At 41.7% G+C, this 23259-nt stretch overlaps 1 protein-coding gene across 1 annotated transcript in view; it reads left to right on the forward strand.

The window, feature by feature from the left end:
• The first annotated feature begins 11810 nt into the window (after nt 1-11810).
• The window catches only part of LOC106589767 (uncharacterized), a 69242-nt gene continuing 57793 nt past the window's right edge, over nt 11811-23259 (forward strand). The window contains exon 1 of the mRNA XM_014180097.2: nt 11811-11932. Within this exon, the coding sequence (XP_014035572.2) occupies nt 11836-11932 (97 nt within the window). The 5' untranslated portion in view covers nt 11811-11835. The remainder of the gene's footprint in view (nt 11933-23259) is intronic.

Raw genomic sequence — 23259 nt, forward strand, 5'->3', positions numbered from 1 at the left:
CAAGAAATCCCAGTATGCCCTCCGACGAACCAACAAACAGGCAAAACGTCAACACAGGACTAAGATCATTCGTACTACACCGACTCTGACGCTCGTCGGATGTGGCAGGGCTTGCAAACCATTACAGACTACTAAGGGAAGCACAGCCGAGAGCTGCCCAGTGACACGAGCCTACTAGACGAGCTAAACTACTTCTATGCTCGCCTCGAGGCAAATAACACTGAAACATGCATGGGAGCACCAGCTGTTCCGGAAGACTGTGTGATCATGCTCTCCACAGCCGATGTGAGTAAGACCTTTAGACAGGTCAACATTCACAAGGCCGCAGGGCCAGACGGATTACCAGGACGTGTACTGCGAGCATGCGCTGACCAACTGGCAAGTGTCTTCACTGACATTTTCAACCTCTCCCTGTCCGAGTCTGTAATACCAACATGTTTTAAGCAGACCACTATAGTGCCTGTGCCCAAGAACACTAAGGTAACCTGCCTAAATGACTACCGACCCGTAGCACTCACGTCTGTAGCCATGAAGTGCTTTGAAAGGCTGGTATTGGCTCACATCAACACCATTATCACAGAAACCCTAGATCCACTCCAATTTGCATACCACCCCAACAGATCCACAGATGATGCAATCTCTATTGCACCCCACACTGCCCTTTCCCACCTGGACAAAAGGAACACCTATGTGAGAACGCTATTCACTGACTACAGCTCAGCGTTCAATACCATAGTGCCCTCAAAGCTTATCAATAAGCTAAAGACCCTGGGACTAAACACCACCCTCTCAACTGGATCCTGGAATTCCTGACGGGCCTCCCCCAGGTGGTAAGAGTAGGTAACAACACATCCGTCACACTGATCCTCAACACAGGGGTCGAGTCCCCTGCTGTACTCCCTGTTCACTCATGACAGCACATTTTTTTAATAATTATTATTTATTACAAAAAAACACAAGGAAGGGGTAACATTAAAATGTTAGAACATGAAGGACAAACAATACAGCATCAAGACACTATCAAACATGTATCAGTCTTTCCACAACAGAGCCATTCTTATGTGTGAGGGTGCGTGTGCATGATAGTGATATAAAATATATGTCATAGTTTCCTTTTTCATGATCACAATCTAGTGAAACCCGAACCCTCCAAGATCCCCCCACAGTTCCCCAATAGCAACCATTCGAGACCCCTCCCAAAGTCCCCCCCCAGGATTTTTTTGTTGTTGTTGTTGAAATACAATGAATTCCATTCCCCACCCCCAAGAATCCCCCAATGCACCAACAACCAAGAGAATGAACTAAAGAGAAAAAAGGAAAAGGCAGAAGAAAACAGCAGACAACAATGCAAAAAATATATATAAAAAAATAATGCATTTTAAACTAAGGACATCAAGGACAACTGAAATCATAAAAGCAATGCCTACTTTATATGTTTGTGTGCATGTCTGGCACTATTACATGTATGTGTGTGTTCTTCTATGTGTTTATTTGAATGAGAGTGTGTGTATATGCATGTGTACAAACACCTGCACGGCATCAGCCTCAGGCAAACCGGCATTAGTTGTAAAAACCCTGCCACTTAGTTTCATTCAAATGTACTTTTGGACATTGGAGATGTTTGTGGACTACAGGAAAAAGAGTACCGAGCATGCCCCTATTCTCATCGATGGGGCTGCAGTGGAGCAGATTGAGAGCTTCAAGTTCCTTGGTGTCCACATCACCAACAAACTAACATGGTCCAAGCACACCAAGACAGTTGTGAAGAGGGCATGACAAAACCTATTCCCCCTCAGGAGACTGAAAAGATATGGCATGGGTCCTCAGATCCTCAAAAGGTTCTACAGCTGCACCATCGAGAGCATCCTGACTGGTTGCATCACCGCCTGGTATGGCAACTACAGAGGATGGTATGGCAACCTGCTCGGCCTCCGACCGCAAGGCACTACAGAGGGTAGTGCGAACGGCCCAGTACATATACCAGGCCGTGTCAGAGGAAGGCCCTAAAAATTGTCAAAGACTCCAGCCACCCTAGTCATAGACTTTTCTTTCTGCTATCGCATGGCAAGCGGTACCGGAGCGCCAAATCTAGGTCAAAGAGGCTTCTAAACAGCTTCCTACCCCCAAGCCATAAGACTCCTGAACTGGCTACCCAGACTATTTGCATTGCACCCACACCCCTCCCTCCCCCTCTTTTACACCACTGCTACTCTCTGTTGCTATCATCTATGCATAGTCACTTTAATAACTCTACCTACATGTACATTTTACCTCAACTAACCGGTGCCCCCGCACATTGACTCTGTACCGCTACCTCCCTGTATATAGTCTCGCTATTGTTGTTTTACTGCTGCTCTTTAATTACTTGTTACTTTTATTTCTTATTCGTATCCGTATTTTTTAAACTGCGTTGTTGGTTAGGAGCTCGTAAGTAAACATTTCACTGTAAAGTCTACACCTGATGTATTTGGCACATGTGACTCATAGAATTTGATTTGATTTGATTTTACAAGTTCATTTGTGGAATTTCTTTCCTTCTTAATGCGTTTAAGCCAATCAGTTGTGTTGTGACAAGATAGGGGTGGTAAACAGAAGATAGCCCTATTTGGTAAAGTACCAAGTCCATATTTTGGCAAGAACAGCTCAAATAAGCAAAGAGAAATGACAGTCAATCATTACTTTAAGATACGAAGGTCAGTCAATATGGAACATTTCAAGAACGTTGAAAGTTTCTTCAAGTGCAGTCGCAAAAAACATCTAGCGCGATGATGAAATTGGCTCTCATGAGGACCTCCACAGGAAAGGAAGACCCAGAGTTACCTCTGCTGTAGAGGATTAGTTCATTAGAGTTACCAGCCTCAGAAATTGCAGCCCAAATAAATGCTTCACAGAGTTCAAGTAACAGACACATCTCAACATCAACTGTTCAGAGGAGACTGTGTGAATCAGGCCTTCATGGTCGAATTGCTGCAAAGAAACCACTACTAAAGGACACAAATAATAAGAAGAGACTTGCTTGGGCCAAGAAACACGAGCAATGGAAAATAGACCGGTGGAAATTTGTCCTTTGGTCTGGAGTCCAAGTTGGAGATTTTTGGTTCCAACTGCCGTGTCTTTGTGAGAGGTGGTGTGGGTGAACGGATGATCTCTGCATGTGTTTTTCCCACCGTAAACCATGGAGGAGGAGGAGGGATGGTGTGGGGGTGCTTTGCTGGTGACACTTTCTCTGATTTCTTTAGAAATCAAGGCACACTTAACCACCATGGCTACAGTACCACAGCATTTTGCAGCGATACGCCATTCCATCTGGTTTGGGCTTAGTGGGACTGTCATTTGTTTTTCAACAGAACAATGACCCAAAACACTTCCGGGCTGTGTAAGGGCTATTTGACCAAGAAGGAGAGTGCTGGCGTGCTGCATCAGATGACTGGCCTCCACAATCCCCCGACCTCAACCCAATTGAGATGGTTTGGGATGAGTCGGACCACAGAGTGATGGAAAAGCAGCCAAGAAGTGCTCGGCATATGTGGGAACTCTTTCAAGACTGTTGGAAAAGCATTCCAGGTGAAGCTGGTTGAGAGAATGCCAAGCGTGTGCAAAGCTGTCATCAAGGCAAAGGGTGGCTATTTGAAGAAATAACACTTTTTTTAACACTTTTTTGGTTACTACATGATTCCATATGTGTTATTTCATAGTTTTGATGTCTTCACTACTATTCAACAATGTAGAAAATAGTACAAATAAAGAAAAACCCTTGAATGAGTAGGTGTTCTAAAACTTTGACAGGTAGTGTATACAGTGGGGCAAAAAAGTATTTAGTCAGCCACCAATTGTGCAAGTTCTCCCACTTAAAAAGATGAGAGAGGCCTGTAATTTTCATCATAGGTACACGTCAACTATGACAGACAAAATGAGAAAAAGAAATCCAGAAAATCACATTGTAGGAGTTTTTATGAATTTATTTGCAAATGATGGTGGAAAATAAGTATTTGGTCACCTACAAACAAGCAAAATTTCTGGCTCCCACAGACCTCTAACTTCTTCTTTAAGAGGCTCCTCTGTCCTCCACTTGCTACCTGTATTACTGGCACCTGTTTGAACTTGTTATCAGTATAAAAGACACCTGTCCACAACCTCATACAGTCACACTCCAAACTCCACTATGGCCAAGACCAAAGAGCTGTCAAAGGACACCCGAAACAAAATTGTAGACCTGCACCAGGCTGGGAAGACTGAATCTGCAATAGGTAAGCACCTTGGTTTGAAGAAATCAACTGTGGGAGCAATTATTAGGAAATGGAAGACATACAAGACCACTGATAATCTCCCTCGATCTGGGGCTCCACGCAAGATCTCACCCTGTGGGGTCAAAATGATCACAAGAATGGTGAGCAAAAATCCCAGAAGCACACGGGGGGACCTAGTGAATGACCTGCAGAGAGCTGGGACCAAAGTAACAAAGCCTACCATCAGTAACACACTACGCCGCCAGGGACTCAAATCCTGCAGTGCCAGACGTGTCCCCCTGCTTAAGCCAGTACATGTCCAGGCCCGTCTGAAGTTTGCTAGAGAGCATTTAGATGATCCAGAAGAGGATTGGGAGAATGTCATATGGTCAGATGAAACCAAAATATAACTTTTTGGTAAAAACTCAACTCGTCGTGTTTGGAGGACAAAGAATGCTGAGTTGCATCCAAAGAACACCATACCTACTGTGAAGCATGGGGGTGGAAATATCATGCTTTGGGGCTGGACCAGGACGACTGATCCGTGTAAAGGAAAGAATGAATAGTGCCATGTATCGTGAGATTTCGAGTGAAAACCTCCTTCCGTCATCAAGGGCATTGAAGATGAAACGTGGCTGGGTTTTTCAGCACGACAATGATCCCAAACACACCGCCCGGGCAACGAAGGAGTGGCTTCGTAAGAAGCATTTCAAGGTCCTGGAGTGGCCTAGCCAGTCTCCAGATCTCAACCCCATAGAAAATCTTTGGAGGGAGTTGAAAGTCCGTGTTGCCCAGCGACAGCCCCAAAACATCACTGCTCTAGAGGAGATCTGCATGGAGGAATGGGCCAAAATACCAGCAACAGTGTGTGAAAACCTTGTGAAGACTTACAGAAAACGTTTGACCTGTGTCATTGCCAACAAAGGGTATTTAACCTCTCTGGGCTAGGCGGGACGAATTTGTCCCACCTACGCAACAGCCAGTGTAATCCAGTGGCGCGATTTTCAAATACCTTAAAAATCCTATTACTTCAATTTCTCAAACATATGACTATTTTACAGCTATTTAAAGACAAGACTCTCGTTAATCTAACCACACTGTCCGATTTCAAAAAGGCTTTACAACGAAAGCAAAACATTAGATTATGTCAGCAGAGTACCCAGCCAGAAATAATCAGACACCCATTTTTCAAGCTAGCATATAATGTCACAAAAACCCAGAAGACAGCTAAATGCAGCACTAACCTTTGATGATCTTCATCAGATGACAACCCTAGGACATTATGTTATACAATACATGCATGTTTTGTTCAATCAAGTTCATATTTATATAAAAAAAAGCTTTTTACATTAGCATGTGACGTTCAGAACTAGCATACCCCCCGCAAACTTCCGGGGAATTTACTAACAATTTACTAAATTACTCATGATAAACGTTCACAAAAAGCATAACAATTATTTTAAGAATTATAGATACAGAACTCCTCTATGCACTCGATATGTCCGATTTTAAAATAGCTTTTTGGTGAAAGCACATTTTGCAATATTCTAAGTACATAGCCCAGCCATCACGGGCTCGCTATTTAGACACCCGGCAAGTTTAGCCTTCACCAAAATCAGATTTACTATAACAAAAATGTTATTACCTTTGTTGTCTTCATCAGAATGCACTCCCAGGACTTCTACTTCAATAACAAATGTTGGTTTGGTCCCAAATAATCCATCGTTATATCCAAATAGAGGCGTTTTGTTCATGCATTCCAGACACTATCCTAAAGGGTAAATCAGGGTTACGAGCATGGTGCAATTCGTGACAAAAAATTCTAAATATTCCATTACCGTACTTCGAAGCATGTCAACCGCTGTTTAAAATCAATTTTTATGCAATTTATCTCGTAAAAAAGCGATAATATTCTGACCGGGAATCTCCTTTTCGGTAAATAGAGGAAAAAACACAAAGACGGGGGCGGCCAGTGCACGCGCCTAAGCCCACAGTCCCTTGATCGGCCACTTGAGAAAGGCGATAATGTGTTTCAGCCTGGGGCTGGAATGACGACATTCAGGATTTTCCCGGGCTCTGAGAGCCTATTGGAGCCGTGGGAAGTGTCACGTTATCGCAGAGATCCTTTGTAATGGAATGAGATGTCAAAGAAAGACAATAAATGGTCAGACAGGCCACTTCCTGTAAAGGAATCTCTCAGGTTTTGACCTGCCATTTGAGTTCTGTTATACTCACAGACACCATTCAAACAGTTTTAGAAACTTTGGAGTGTTTTCTATCCAAAGCCAATAATTATATGCATATTCTAGTTACTGGGCAGGAGTAGTAACCAGATTAAATCGGGTACGTTTTTTATCCAGCCGTGTCACTACTGCCCCCTAGCCCTAACAGGATAACAAAGTATTGAGATAAACTTTTGTTATTGTTCAAATACTTATTTTCCACCATAATTTGCAAATAAATTCATAAAAAATCCTACAATGTTATTTTCTGGATTTTTTTTCTCATTTTGTCTGTCATAGTTGAAGTGTACCTATGATGAAAATTACAGGCCTCTCTCATCTTTTCAAGTGGGAGAACTTGCACAATTGGTGGCTGACTAAATACTTTTTTGCCTCACTGTATATACACATATACACAGTGCCTTCGGAAAGTATTCAGACCCCTTGACTTTTTCCACATTTTATTACCTTACAGCCTTATTCTAAAATGGATTAAACAAAAACAAATCCTCAGCAATCTACACACAATACCATACCCATAATGACAAAGCAAAACCTGTTTTTAGATTTTTTTTCTCGTGAATGTAAAAAAAATAAAAAAATAATGAAATACCTTATTTCCATAAGCATTCAGACCCTTGGCTATGAGACTCGAAATTGGGCTCAGGTGCATCCTGTTTCACCTGATCATCCTTCAGATGTTTCTACAACTTGATTGGAATCCACCTGTGGTAAATTCAATTGATTAGACATGATTTGGAAAGGAACCCACCTGTCTATTTAAGGTCCCACGGTTGACAGTTCATGCCAGAGCAAAAACCAAGCCATGAAGTCAAAGGAATTGTCCGTAGAGACAGGATTGTGTCGAGGCACAGATTTGGGGAAGGGTACAACAAACATTTCTGCAGCATTAAAGTTCCCCAAGAACACAGTGGCCTCCATCATTCTTAAATTGAAGAAGTTTGGAACCACCAAGTATCTTCCTAGAGCTGGCCGCCCGGCAAAACTGAGCAATCGGTGGAGATGGGCCTTGGTAAGGGAGGTGACCAAGAACACAATGGTCACTCTTACAGAGTTCCTCTGAGGAGATTGGAGAACCTTCCAGAAGGACAACCATCTTTGCAGCACGCCACCAATCAGGCCTTTATGGTAGAGCGGCCAGATGGAAGCCACTCCTCAGTCAAAGGCAGATGACCACTTGAAGTTTGACAAAAGGCACCTAAAGACTCTCAGGCCATGAGAAACAAGATTCTCTCATCTGATGAAACCAAGATGAAACTCTTTGGCCTGAATGCCAAACATCATGTCTGGAGGAGACCATGGCACCATCCCTACGGTGAAGCATGGTGGTGGCAGCATCATGCCTTGATGATGTTTTTCAGAGGCAGAGACTGGGAGACTAGTCAGGGTTGAGGCAAAGATGAACAGAGCAAAGTACAGAGAGATCCTTGATGAAAACCTGCTCCAAAGGGCTCAGAACTTCAGTGTGGGGCGAACAGGACAATGACCCTAAGCACACAGCCAATACAATGCATGAGTGGCTTCGGGACAAGTCTTCGGGAATGTCATTGAGTGGCCCAGCCAGAGCCCGGACTTGAACTCAATTGAACATCTCTGAAGAGACCTGAAAATAGCTGTGCAGCAACGCTCCCCAACCAACCAGACAGAGCTTGAGAGAATCTGCAGAGAAGAATGGGAGAAAATCCCCAAATGCAGGTGTGTCAAGCTTGTAGCATCATACCCAAGAAGACTCAAGGCTATAATCGCTGCCTAAGGTGATACAACAAAGTACTGAGTAATACTTACAGTATGTAAATGTGAAATTTACTTTCGTCATTTTTTTATATTTGCAAAAATTTCAAAAATCTGTTTCTGCTTTGTCATTATGGAGTATTAAACAATTTAATCAGTTTTAGAAGAATGTTGAAACCTAACAAAATGTGGGAAAAGTCAAGGTGTCTGAATACTTTCCGAATGCACTATATACGTGTATTCAAAAGTATGCGGACACCACTTCAAATTAGTGCATTTGGCTATTTCAGCCACACCAGTTGCTGACAGGTGTATAAAATCGGAACAACTGAGTGCTGAAGCGTGTAGCGCATAAAAATAGTCTGCAATCCATTGCAACACTCACTACTGAGTTCCAAAATGCCTCTGGAAGCAACGTCAGCACAAGAACAGTTAGTCTGGAGCTTCATGAAATGGGTTTCCATGGCTGAGCAGCCGCCCACAAGCCTAAGATCATGATGCACAATTCCAAGCGTCAGGTGGAGTGGTGTAAAGCTCGCCGCTTTTGAATTCTGGAACAGTGGAAACAAGTTCTCTGGAGTGATGAATCACGCTCCACCATCTGGAAGTCCGATGAACTAATCTGGGTTTGGTGAATGCCTGGAGAACGCTACTTGCCCCAATGTATAGTGCCAACTGTAAAGTTTGGTAGATGAGGAATGATGGTCTGGGGCTGTTTTTCATGGCTCGGACTAGGTGTTTGTGGCAACAGTTTGGGGAAGGCCCTTGCCTGTTTCAGCATGACAATTCCCCTTGCACAAAGCTAGGTCCATATGCAGAAATGGTTTGTCGAGATCGGTGTGGAAGAACTTGACTGGCCTTCACAGAGCCCTGAAATAAACAACATCGAACACCTTAGGGATGAATTGGAACACCGACTGCAAGCCAGGCCTAATCGCCCAACATCAGTGCCGACCTCACTAATGCTCTTGTGGCTGAATGGATGCAAGTCCCCCCAGCAATGTTAAAATATCTAGTGGAAAGCCTTCCCAGAGAGTGGAGGTTGTTATAGCAGCAAAGGGGGGACCAACTCCACATTATTAATGGCCATGATTTTGGAATGAGATGCTCGACGAGCAGTTGTCCACATACTTTTGGTCATGTAGTGTACAATATATATATATATATATGCACTACCGTTCAAAAGTTTGGGGTCACTTAGAAATGTTCTTGTTTTGAAAGAAAAGCACATTTTTTGTCCATTAAAATAACGTCACTGGCAGCTTCATTAAATGGTACTCGCAAAACACCATTCTCAATGTCAACAGTGAAGAGGCGACTCCAGGATGCTGGCCTTCTAGGCAGAGTTGCAAAGAAAATGCCGTATCTCAGACTGGCCAATAAAAAGAAAAGATTAAGATGGGCAAAAGAACACAGACACTGGACAGAGGAACTCTGCCTAGAAGGCCAACATCCCGGAGTCGCCTCTTCACTGTTGAAGTTGAGACTGGTGTTTTGCGGGTACTATTTAATGAAGCTGACAGTTGAAGACTTGTGAGGCGTCTGTTTCTCAAACTAGACACTGTAATGTACTTGTCCTCTTGCTCAGTTGTGCACCAGGGCCTCCCACTCCTCTTTCTATTCTGGTTAGAGCCAGTTTGCACTGTTCTGTGAAGGGAGAAGTACACAGCGTTGTAAGAGATCTTCAGTTTCTTGGCAATTTCTCGCATGGAATAGCCTTCATTTCTCAGAACAAGAACAGACTGATGAGTTTCGGAAGAAAGTTCTTTGTTTCAAACCATTTTGAGCCTGTAATCAAACCCTACAAATGCTGACGTTCCAGATACTCAACTAGTCTAAAGAAGGCCAGTTTTATTGCTTCTTTAATCAGTACGACAGTTTTCAGCTGTGCTAACATAATTGCAAAAGGGTTTTCTAATGATCAATTAGCCTTTTAAAATGATGAACTTGGATTAGCTAACACAACATGCCATTGGAACACAGGAGTGATGGTTGCTGATAATGGGCCTCTGTACGCCTATATAGATATTCCATTAAAAAATCAGCCGTTTCCAGCTACAATAGTCATTTACAATATTAACAATGTCTACACTGTATTTCTGATCAATTTGATGTTATTTTAATGGACAAACTTTTAGCTTTCTTTCAAAAACAATGACATTTCTAAGTGACCCCAAACTTTTGAGCGGTGGTGTATATTTTTAAGGAACTCAGTCCAGCTTTCAGTTAACTCTTGAAAGTTGTAATAGTAGAATGCCCAAGGTGCCATTTTGAAATTGGGTAGTACATCATCAGTTTTCCTTAGTCATTGCAAACCTTAGAGAGCTACTTATAACTTGTCAGAAATGTCAGGTAACATTTTTTTGTTAGGTTTTTTAGCCCATAGATTTTGTTGTAGTGTTTGTGTTACTCAAATATCACATGGATACACATTAGACATGGACAAATGTATAGAATTGCAAGAAAATTTGCTTCAAAACTGCTAAAATGTCTCTCCGCCAACAAGAGCGGTGTGAACAGTTTGTGTCATGAACAATGATTTTTCCCATAGATATAGATGTGGCGCGCACGCACGCAGGGTGGGAGGGTGTGGGAGCGGAATGTTCCCCAATGCAATAAGGGGGCCCAGAGTGAAATAGTTTGGGAACCGCTGTGTTACAGCACTCTGGCAGACACGGTTCAATGGGGCAGTGAATTAATGCTGCATTTTAAAGGTCCTATTTCAATGACTAGCTCAAATATGTGTAGGCACAATATTTAAAAAAAAATGAATTAGCCTAATTGAATAGGCAAAAATGTATAGCAGTCGTTATTCCCTTATTTTAATGGTGTTCTAATTGACAGGCCTTACAATAGTACAGTTATTGCATTTTAAAACATACATTTGTCAACTAGTATTTGTAAAAAAAGTTAATGCATATTTTTTCAAAAGGCCAAGGCTAAATGATATCTTAGAAAGCAAAGTAAGGTCTTTAGTGGTTAGATTGTTGGGCCAGTAACCGGAAGGTTGCTGGATTGAATCCCCGAGCTGACAAGGTACAAATCTTTCGTTCTTGCTTCTGAGTAAGGCAGTTAACCCACTATACCCTGGGACCCGAAGATGTGGTTGTCGATTATGGCAGCCCCCCACACCTTTCTGATTCAGAGGGGTTGGGTTAAATGTGGAAGACACATTTCAGTTGAATGCATTCAGTTGGAGAACAGACTAGGTATCCCCCTTTTCATTTATATTCACGATAAAAAAATAATTAATGTTAATATCTGAGGCTCTCGTGTGGCGCAGCGGTCTAAGGCACTACAGACCCTGGTTCGATTCCAGGTTGTATCACAACCGGCCATGATTGGGAGTCCCATAGGGCGGCGCACAATTGGCCCAGTGTCCGGGTTAGGGTTTGGCCAGGGTAGGCCGTCATTCTAAATAGGAATTTTTAACTGACTTGCCTAGTCAAATAAAGGTTAAATATATATTTTTTTAAATAGATGTGAACTTGTAGGGTGTGACATCGCAACTGAGCTTTGACAGCAGTTTAGTGCGCACTCGGCAGAGCGCCTATTCTTCATTGCGTGCGCGCTCATCTTAATCTTAGCGCTTCCTCTCTGCCAACGCGCGCGTTCCCGAGAGGGCTCGGTAGAAAATGGCGAGTCTGTGCAAGAGGCAGCAATGTACGATCGAGAGGCGAGGCTTTCGGCAGGATCTTGATTCGTGGCGGCACAAACTCATCCATTGTGTAGGTAAGGATGTTCAGAAATGCACGCCGAAGGGACAGGCGGGTTTTCAGGTACCAATTTCTGTAATTGTTCAATTCTTCGCTATCTACGTTGCTCAAATTCGGGCTGTGACCATCAGGGGCAACACAGAGCGACTTTTTTTGTCTTCAACTGTTCTATTTCCTCTCGACAGTCACTGTTGAGCGCAATGTAATATTGTTTACATCGGTATGTAATTACACGGCTCTCTGTATTATACGTTTACTATTTATTAATGCATTTGTATCTATCTGTTATCTGTGTATTTGTGGTTTTATCTGTAGTTTATAATTTGTTTAAAGGGCACTGTTAGTTGTAGAGGGAGTGTCAAACCGAGCAGGAATGATGCCTCGACCAATGAGCGCAGACTCCGTTTCATTGAGCTGCGCGCTCCCGCGTTATTTGACTGTATTTTGGTTGGGGGAGGGCGATGCTCGGGTCAACGAGCTTCTTCCAAATCAGCTTTCGGTAGCGCGCATTGCTACGATGAGGAAGTAAGGTTCGACCCTCTGATAGGGTGGAATTTGCTCCTTGAAAACAAAGCTAGTCAGGCAAGCACTTTTTGGCTACGCTAAATTCTTATTTCCTGCAATGTTTGTCAACATTATGTGCATTCTACTCCGCTAGTCTTAAACTGACTTGCAACACCTATGGATCAGTGTGTTCTTGCGCCAAGAAGTGGGATTAGTTTTTTTTGGCATTGCATCAACCTAACCTGTAATTACCTACTAATCTGGGGTGTATTCATTATGCAGATTCTATTGCAAAACGTTTCTTTAACATTAGCAAATGGAAGGAAACTGGGAGGGGCCTGCATTTGTCCAAAATAAACTTGTTTTACTTGTTTGGACTAATGATTACACCCCAGGTTCCTATTAGAATTCCATAAAGTAAGTGTGTGTGTGTGTGTGTGTGTGTGTGTGTGTGTGTGTGTGTGTGTGTGTGTGTTTGGTTCTGTGGAAATAACCAGTCCCAATTCTCAGTGACACTCACCTTCTTACAGAAGGAGTTAAACATACTGGCCAAGGAATTGCAACAATTTGTACATCTACTTGGGAAGTGGGTCAAATGTGTTTTTTTTTGGTGTTTGTTTTGTTTCACACTCTGCTGTTCTTGTACAGTGCATTTGGCCAAGCTTGAGTTGAGCATGCATGAAACGGGATAAAATATTTTGAACATAATAAAATGTGCAGCTTTTATTATGTAATGCTTTGGGGGGGAAATGCTTTGGTAGGTTACCGCTTCCATAGAAAAAAAAACCCATTTACCCCCGTTTCGTCACATGCTTACTGAAGACGACCCAGATCTCCGTTGTCTACTTAAAGCTGCAATATATAACTTTTTGGGCGACCTGTCCAAATTCACATTGACAGATCTATAACTAATATTTATTTCTCATTCAAATGAAGTCTAAGAAGCGGTAGGTCTGTTTTTATGTGCACTATTTCTATGCTTCCTGTTAAGTTTAGTTTATTTATTTTTTTACGTTCTGTACACAACCAAAAATGTTGTATTTTCAGCTGATGGAAAATATATTTCACAGCAGTTTAGATGGTACAATGATTCTCTACACTGTACTTGCTTGTTTTGTCACACAAACTAAAATGAGGTGACCTATTCTGATTTTTAGCAACCATAAAATGGCGGAGCGATTTCTGCGTAGTGCATCTTTATTGCAGTGAAAAGGGGGGAGGGGGTGAAAGAGAAACCAAAACAAAGGTCATTCTTGCTGTCCATTGCTCCAGGCCAAGTCAGCCCCTATGGTCAGCCTTCCATCCTTGACCCAAAACTTTCCTGTTCCCCTGCTGCTATGCTACAGTATGGAGGCCTGGGGAGCAAACATCATAACATCTCCTATTATTACCTAATGTCAAGACAACACAAGGTTTTTGGTGGAGGGATGAGAGTAACACCACCGCCCTGCTCAAACTGAAATTGACAGTTTGTTCCTTGTTGTGTGTTTTCATGTGAACACTAAAGTAATGGAGAGGAGAGTGCTTGTCCAATAGTTTCTGCTGTTCTATCTGTCTGTGTCCACCAGCCTCCGTATGCAAACGTGCGTCTTCACCTGACGTTAATCCTCTGTCTTGTTTTGGCAATGTTTTGCATTCCAAATGGTTTGGAATAGTCTTAACAAGAACCATGAATGCCAATGAAACTTGAAAGTCCAATACAGATTCTATGGTGGAGAAAAAGTCGATTTTGGAGGGGGTCATACCAATTTCAGATGGGAACTGAACTGACTTATTTCAGTGCTGGGAGCGGGGTAACAAATGGCTGTGAATTAGGCTAGATGTGGTACTGTTAGGCTAGTTCAGATCACACTTCACTGCACCGCCCCAGAGCTGTGGTGGTCGAGGCAGGTAGCCTAGCTCTAAAATCCCACCAGTATTGGGTTGTAGCCCAGTTCCATATCTCTGTGGTAATTTTGAGGGTTCTGGGTTATTGTGCAGTGCTTATTTAGTCTTTCCTTGTTACAGACATGGTCGAAAGGTTTCCTCAAAGCAACAGTCTCGTAGTACCACCATGTAGCTTTCAGCTGAAGCCATGGCTAGTCCTAATTCTTTAGGATTCCCTTTTGAAGAGGACTGTATTATGGCTAGGGGCTTCAGGGCTAGGTGGAGGACCCCACCCCGCCTAAATAATAGTAGGGGAAACACTGTGGCGTCTCCAAACAAAGTCATGGCTGGCGGTTAGAAACATTTAGTGGATGTGCTTCTGTGAGCCTGTTCTGAGAGGCAGGCTAGCGTAGTTCCTTCCTAATGACACTGTTTATTTTCTACAGGAGCCATTGGTGTGGCCCGGGCCTGTGTTATTAGAGGGATGTGCTTAGACAAACAGTGCACAGGCTCTACATATTTACATTAGTGAAAATGTGTTCCATTTGACAGTAGATTATAGTTGACAACATAGTTATAAACCGTGTAGACGGTGCGTTTTCATCTTCATGCCTTGAATACACTGCTTATATCAGTACTTCAGCCATAGTTATGTAGCCAAGCTCGATTGGCAGAATTCTAAAGAATTGCCACTATAACTAGGCCTACATAAGAAGCCATTTCTCTGTGAAAGAACAGACAAAGCCTTCAGCACACATGCCTGCTAAAGCATTTTCTTAATGGAAGGCAGAATCCCCCCCTTACCCACCAATCATTCTTATTATAACCATTCTATTTCATCTCTTCACAGGTAGCCTACATTGTACTTTGTTGGGCTGCTTTGTATGATTTCCTCTAGGGATCTGCAAAAATATATTTAGAAAAAAAAGTGACTCACTGGAGTATCTGACAGACTTTGAAAAAGCAAATGTGAATTAGCTGTCAGTTTGGCAAGTGCCTCTGGCTGCTGGTAAGCTTTCTTGACTTGAACATTTTTGTGTTTGACAGCACATGGCGTTTTCTAGCTAATAGGCTATGTTCGAGTTTACACTTCCTCATCCAAATAATGACGCCATCTCACAAATCTATTCATTTTTAAGTGTTTTTTTTTTTTTTTTACCTTTATTTAACTAGACAAGTCAGTTTAGAACAAATTCTTCTTTACAATGACAACCCACTGTTCTCCAGTAGGCTAACTGCCTTGTTCAGGGGCAGAACAACAGATTTGTACTTTGTCAGCTCGGGGATTCGATCTTGCAACCTTTCGGTTACTAGTCCAACACTCTAACCACTAGGCTACCTGCCGCCCCAATGTTGATTACTTCTTGCCATCATTCTCCTGATGATAAGACAAGGCGTGTGCAGGGCTCAACATTAATGCTTGTCTGGGACAAGTAAAAAAAAAAACATGTTGGACAAGAATATACATTTCAAATCAAATTACATGTATTTGTAAAGCCCTTTTTACATTAGCAGATGCCACAAAGTGCTTTACAGAAACCCAGCCTAAACATCAAGCAATGCAGATTAGAGGTCGACCGATTAATCGTAATGGCCGATTTTTACAAGTTTTCATAACAATCGGTAATCGGTGCGGTGTTAATTTATCATTGAATCACAGCCTACTTTGCCAAACGGGTGATTTAACAAGCACATTCGTGAAAATAGCACTGTCGTTGCACCAATGTCTACCTAACCGTAAACATCAACACCTTTCTTAAAATCAATACACAAGTATATATTTTTAAACTTGCATATTCTGTTAATATTGCCTGCTAACATGAATTTCTTTTAACTAGGCGAAATTGTGTCACTTCTCTTGCGTTCTGTGCAACAGAGTCAGGGTATCTGCAGCAGTTTGGGCCGCCTGGCTCGTTGCGAACTGTGAAGACTATTTCTTCCTAACAAAGACAGCCAAATTCGCCAAACGGGGGATGATTTAACAAAAGCGCATTTGCACAACTGTACCTAACCATAAACATCAATGCCTTTATTAAAATTAATACACAAATATATATTTTTAAACCTGCGTATTTAGTTAAAAGAAATTAATGTTAGCAGGCAATATTAAACTAGGGAAATTGTCACTTCTCTTGCGTTCATTGCACGCAGAGTCGGGTATATGCAACAGTTTGGGCCGCCTGGCTCGTTGTGAACTAATTTGCCAGAATTTTACGTAATTATGACATGACGTTGAAGGTTGTGCAATGTAACAGGAATATTTAGACTTATGGATGCCACCCGTTAGATAAAATATAGACCGGTTCCGTATTTCACTTAAAGAATAAATGTTTTTTTTTTTCGATATGATAGTTTCCGGATTTGACCATATTAATGATCTCAGGCTCGTATTTCTGTGTGTTACTATGTTATAATTAAGTCTATTTGATAGAACAGTCTGACTGAGCGGTGGTAGGCAGCAGTACGCTCGTAAGCATTTATTCAAACAGCACTTTCGTGCGTTAGCCAGCAGCTCTTCGCAATGCTTCAAGCATTGCGCTGTTTATGACTTCAAGCCTATCAACTCCTGAGATTAGGCTGGTGTATCCAATGTGAAATGGCTAGCTAGTTAGCGGGGTGCGTGCTAAAAGCGTTTCAAACGTCACTCGATCTGAGACTTGGAGTAGTTGTTCCCCTTGCTCTGCAAGGGCCGCGGCTTTTGTGGAGCGATGGGTAATGATGCTTCGAGGGTGGCTGTTGCCGATGTGTTCCTGGTTCGATCCCAGGTAGGAGCGAGGAGAGGGACGGAAGCTATACTGTTACACTGGCAATACTAAAGTGCCTATAAGGACATCCAATAGTCAAAGGTATATGAAATACAGAGAGAAATAGTCCTATAATTCCTACAATAACCTAAACCTTCTTACCTGGGAATATTGAAGACTCGTGTTAAAAGTAACCACCAGCTTTCATATGTTCTCATGTTCTGAGCAAGGAACTTAAACGTTAGCTTTTTTACATGGCACATATTACACTTTTACTTTCTTCTCCAACACTTAGTTTTTGCATTATTTAAACCAAATTGAACATGTTTCATTATTTATTTGAGGCTAAATTGATTTGATTGATATATTAAGTTAAATTAAGTGTTCATTCAGTATTGTTGTAATTGTCATTATTACAAACTCCCCCCCCCCTGATTTAATCGGTATCGGCTTTTTTTGGTCCTCCAATTATCGGTATCAGCGTTGAAAAATCATAATCGGTCGACCTCTAATGCAGATGTAGAAGCGTGTGGCTAGGCAAAAACTCCCTAGGAAGAAACTTAGAGAGGAACCAGGCTCTGAGGGGTGGCCAGTCCTCTTCTGGCTGTGCCTAGTGGAGATTATAAGAGTACATGGATATTAAGGCCTGATTGTTCATCAAGATGTTGGACATCACAATATCAAACAATTACTCTGATCAGAATTGGATCAGAAGCCAACACTGGAATATTATTCAAATACATTTCATGAAAATAAATACACTTTCACATGTAGTCTTTTTAAATTGTATGTTATATGCATATTGGATACAGCCTCATGTCCAAACCGATGCTGACATGAGGGAGGCGCCAGAAAATGTAGCCAAACTTTAAGGAGACTTAATTACAAAATATAGGCTAAATGCCAGCCATGTTTGACAAATTATAATGAAGGGTAATTAATTTCCAAAGGCTTGATTCTGTCGATATACTCAAGGCATGGCTTGTCGAGGTCAAATGGTTACAAGACTTGAGTGAAGTACAGTGCCTGATGCGCGCCGCACAACACCCACCTTGAATCTGAGCAGAGGCGCTCAAGATTTTGAAATGATTTAACCATGAGCGTAATTGTTTAAAACCTGGACATTTTGTCATTATATGAAGTATGTCTTACCTTGTTTCAAAGTAGCCTAGCCAAAATACAACCATAAATGTTGAGGGAATTATTTTAAACACTTAATGTCATTGAAACCAGCATTTTTCTCATTCTATTGGTTTTCAAACTAATATTATTTCATTGTCCAGCAGCCAAAGGTGTAATCATAGTCATAATTAGTAACCCATGATAGTTGATGCATCTTTTTCTTCATTTCTAATGGATATTTTCATATTGGTCACAAAAGTGCAGTGCTTTTCCCACTTTATTGCATTATGGAACATTTTGCATTAACAGGCATTTGCGCATTGTTGCTCTTATAATATGAAGAAATACAACTATATCAACATTTGAAGGTAAGCAGGATAGTCCCAGAACTGACCGAGTCTGTTTTGAACCATAGACATAATAAAAATGATCTTCCCAGGGACGAAGAGACAACGGGACAACACTAATTTTGAGCCCTGGAGGGAATTACTTTATAAAGACCAAGTATTTGGTTGTAATTGTAATGTTGCAATATTTTATAGGCTAGGAAGGGTGGCCAACCATCCTCCAGGAGAGCTTTAAAGGGGCAGTGTTGTATTTTGAGACAGGCTTTTATTTTGTAAAGTGGTTCCTTGCATCAGCCAACAATGATGTAAAAATGAATCTTTTTTTTTTTTTTTTTACACAAGTGAGTTGAGCATTTGTCAAAATCTGACCTACTTGTCCAAAAGACAAGTGGCCAAAAAAAAGTCAAGCCTTGATGTGGAAACAATTTTCTAATGTACGTTGTTGGTCACCGGTTTTCCAGGGAGGGGTCCCTGGGCAAGAAATTGTTGGAGACCCCTTTATTTAGCACATCTATGTTTGGGATTAAATTGATGATTTCTTTCCAAGCATAGATAAAACCATGCCTTCTAATTGGTAGAATAATAATCTTGATTTGGTGCATAGCCTCATTGTAACGACCGTAGACTATGCCATAGGTCAGTCAGGTAGTCTTTCCAGAGAGATGCACCAAAACACCAACATACTTTATCACATGGCCTTCTAATTGGTTTTACCTAGAGACGTACATATGTGCGTGCGTAGGCTTTAGTCTCTGTAGGTTGTTATTTTAAGAGCAGAATTACACCATTGGACTGTTCGGTCACGATAGGTTTAGGATGGATTAGTTGAGCGTGTATTTGTTTCCCGTCCCAGAATGCTGTAAACCTTGCCATTTTCAATACTGTTACTGACACATTACGGCGCATAGTTAACGACACAGATTTTGACACCTATTGTTCCATCTCTACAGGACAGCACCCTAGACGATATGTTGAATGTCCTGTAGAATTTGGCTGACCCCATTTAGTCGACTGGTCAATGGTTTGGTCAATAGGCTGTTAGTCGACCGAGATTTCTTTAGTCGAGCAATCGCACATTTTTTTTTCTTTTTCTTTGGTGCACAAGACAGCTGTCTGATTGGCGCCTGTCTTAGTGGTGTAATCCATTGTGGAGGCCACGGGGATGGCACAGTCCACTCTAAGATGTGATACTTAAATTGTATATGATTATATTATGTAAAAATAATGCTGCAACAGTAATAAATGATTATTTTATAACATGCACTTTCTCCCACTTTGGATTCTGTCCGCGGTTCTGAAATATAGTCTTCAGTGCGGTGTAGAATTTAAACCTTTTCCTATGTTGCTATGTGCATAATAGCAAAGTTAAGCAGCATATTGGGATTGAGAACAATGCGGTGGAGGCAGCAGAGACGACGAACCAACCCTTGCCTTATTGTCTAAGAAAATTGAGGAGAGCGGAAAACCCCAACTTAATTGGGTCTATAATCAATAGCCCAACTGTTAAATGTGCCTGGCTTTATAAATCCTCCATATATCTACAGAAATAAGACATCCTGCTTCTGTTGCCTGTTTGTTTAATACCTACTGATTTTGTGTAATCTAACAGCACCTGTTTGTCACGAATAATATGCACACAACTCTCGCTCCTATACCCTCCTTTTTCTTGATCTTATTTTTGTTATTATGATGATCATCATTATAATAATGTCATTAGTAGGCTTAGTATAGAAACCTTGTGTAACCACCATCCAGCTACAGGACTAGGAGCGCATCCTGTTTAGTCTTAATACCCTAACTTAGGCCTATATTTCTATATTGAGATATATTTCTACATAGCATGAATGAATGAAATCAATCACACAGCATACAAGACATGCATGATGTGAAATGCAATCAAGCATTTTAGTTTTGTTATTTAATTTTAAAGGGAACTTTTAATATTTAGACTAAACAGTAAATAAACCAGAATTGACAAATGCATTTCACTGTTTTTAATCTCATTAATCTCAGATTACACTTATTTATTGAGAGTTGTTTACGGTTCCAAATGGTCAGAAAAAAGAATATTGTAATTTAACAGTAACTGTTTGGCACACAATAATACTCATGCAACGCTTGCTCATATACCCTCCTTTATCTTGATCTCCAGTAGTTTCTACAACTAAGTCAAATGTCTTCCACAGATCTGATTTCCCCTTTCCCGCCTGAGCAACCAGTAAACATTTGCCTGTTTTCAAGTTTATTTTTCATGCCCTCTGCATCCATTTTGCTGTCGACATTACTGTGATCGGAGTTTGTTATAACCAATTTATTGATGCTTATTTTTCATGTAAAGAGAAAGGGTTGAGGGGAATGTTTTTCCTAAACACATTTGGAATTTCAGTCATATAGTTTCTTACTGGTTTGGTTGAAAAGTTCTGTTACCAGAAATTAAGTTGTAGCTTCAGCACGGACAGCGCAACAAACACTTGCTTTGCTGTGGTGCTTTTTTGCTGCAGTAGGGTGGAGAGCGAGACAATGTGCGCTTGCCACACAGGAACTCCCTGTCATTTATTTTGTGACCATCGGGCTCATTGACCGTGTATTAATTAGGGTTGCACATTTTTCGAAATATTCAGAGGTGGGAATTTATCAGAATTAACGGAAATGTATGAATACAATTTAAATGTAGATATTTTTTGCATTGGATATATTTACTATATCATATGGAGACAAACCTTTTACCTTATCATAAGTAGGCATAATTGCAAATTGATTAAATCCTTCCAATCGAAAAAAAACTAACAATTTAGTTACAAATTGAACTTTAATTGATTTTGCTCTTCACATGGGATGATTTCATTGAACAACAAAAGAAAGGGAATATTGAATGATCCATTGCATCTCCCAAAAATGTTTTCAACATACATCTGTAAAATGATAGTTTCTAGACTAAGGCTTTGGTTGTCTTCCTCTCAGGCTTCCATGTCTTCTCCCTGGACCTCCTCAATGTCCACCTCTTGAACATCAGACTCTGAGGCCTCAACTTCACTGTCACTTTCCAACCCTGTTGAGGATGGCTCGTTGTCAGGCTCAAAAAGCCTCAAATTTGCCCGGATGGCCACATTTTTCACCCCTTGTATTGGTCAGCCTGTTGCGTGCTTTGGTGTGTGTTCCCAAACAAGGACCAGTTGCGCTCTGAGGCGGCTGATGTTGGTGGGATTTGGAGGATGGAGGCAACAGGGGAAAGACCCTCAGATCCACAAAGTCCCTTCCACCAGGTGGCTGATGAGATATGTTGGCACGACTGCCATATTGCATCTCCTTCCCAAAGCCCTTGCTTGGAAGTGTACTTCGCCAGACTGCCAATAACCTTTCCCTCATCCAGGCCAAGATGGCGAGACATGATAGTGATGACGCCATAGGCCTTGTTGATCTCTGCACCAGACAGGATGCTCTTGTCAGCATACTTGGGGTCCAACATGTACGCTGCGGCGTGTATGGGCATCAGGCACAAGTCTTCACGCTTTTTGATGCATTTCAGAACTGCAGTTTCCTCTGCTTGGAGCAACAGTGAAGTGGGCAGGGCAGTACGAATTTATTATATTACATCTGAAAGCAGAGTCTGAACATCAGACAGGATGGCATTGTCTCCCTCAATCCATTCAATGTCTACTGCTATAGGTTTCAGGCTGCTTACCACTCTCTCCCAAAATACATCATCTAGGAGGATCCCCTTGATGGGGCTGTCCATATCGGCAGACTGTGATATGGCCATTTCTTGGAGAGACTCCTTCCCCTCCAGAAGACTGTCAAACATGATGATGACACCACCCCAAGGGTTATTGCTGGGCAGCTTCAATGTGGTGCTCTTATTCTTCTCACTTTGCTTGGTGAGAAGAACCTAACCATTCCCTTGGCTCTCTTGTAGAGTGTTTTCATTGCCATGATGTCCTTGAGGAGCAGATTCAGTGCATGAGCAGCACAGCCAATGGGTGTGATATGAGGGTAGGACTCCTCCACTTTAGACCAAGCAGCCTTCATGTTCGCAGCATTCTGTCACTAGTGCAAATACCTTCTGTGGTCCAAGGTCATTGACTGCCTTCAGCTCATCTGCAATGTAGAGACCGGTGTGTCTGTTGTCCCTTGTGTCTGTGCTCTTGTAGAATACTGCTGGAGGGGTGGAGATGATATAGTTAATTATTCCTTGCCCATGACCGTTCGACCACCAATCGGATGATTGCAATAGTCTACTTTCTGATTTGCTTGACCTTCACTTGAACTCTGCATCCAGCAAATGAGTAGATAAAGCATGTCTGGTTGGAGGGGTGTATGCTGTGTGAAGAACATTCAGAAATCTCTTCCAATACACATTTCCTGTGAGTATCAGAGGTGAACCAGTTGCATACACAGCTCGAGCAAGACATTCATCAACATTTCTCTGACTACGTTCCTCCATTGAGTCAAAAAAACTTCTGATTCCAGGAGGACCATGAGCTGTTGCTATCGTTAATGTGTCTGTTTCATCATTCTCACCTCGAATAGAAGTAGAGGGACTTTTGTCAGAGGTTGCTTGTGAGCGCTGAGGGAACTGTATGCACTTGGCCAAATGATTCTGCATCTGTGTTGCATTCTTCACATATGATTTTTCTCAATATTTGCAAATATACACAGCTTTCCCTTCTACATTAGCTGCAGTGAAATGTCTGTCATTTTCCTGTAAAGATTAGAAAAGAATTTGAAAAAAAGGCCAAATATACAATTCCATGTACAGATAG

This window comes from Salmo salar, chromosome ssa28 (genome assembly GCF_905237065.1).
Source record: "Salmo salar chromosome ssa28, Ssal_v3.1, whole genome shotgun sequence".
NCBI classification, from domain to species: Eukaryota; Metazoa; Chordata; class Actinopteri; order Salmoniformes; family Salmonidae; genus Salmo; species Salmo salar.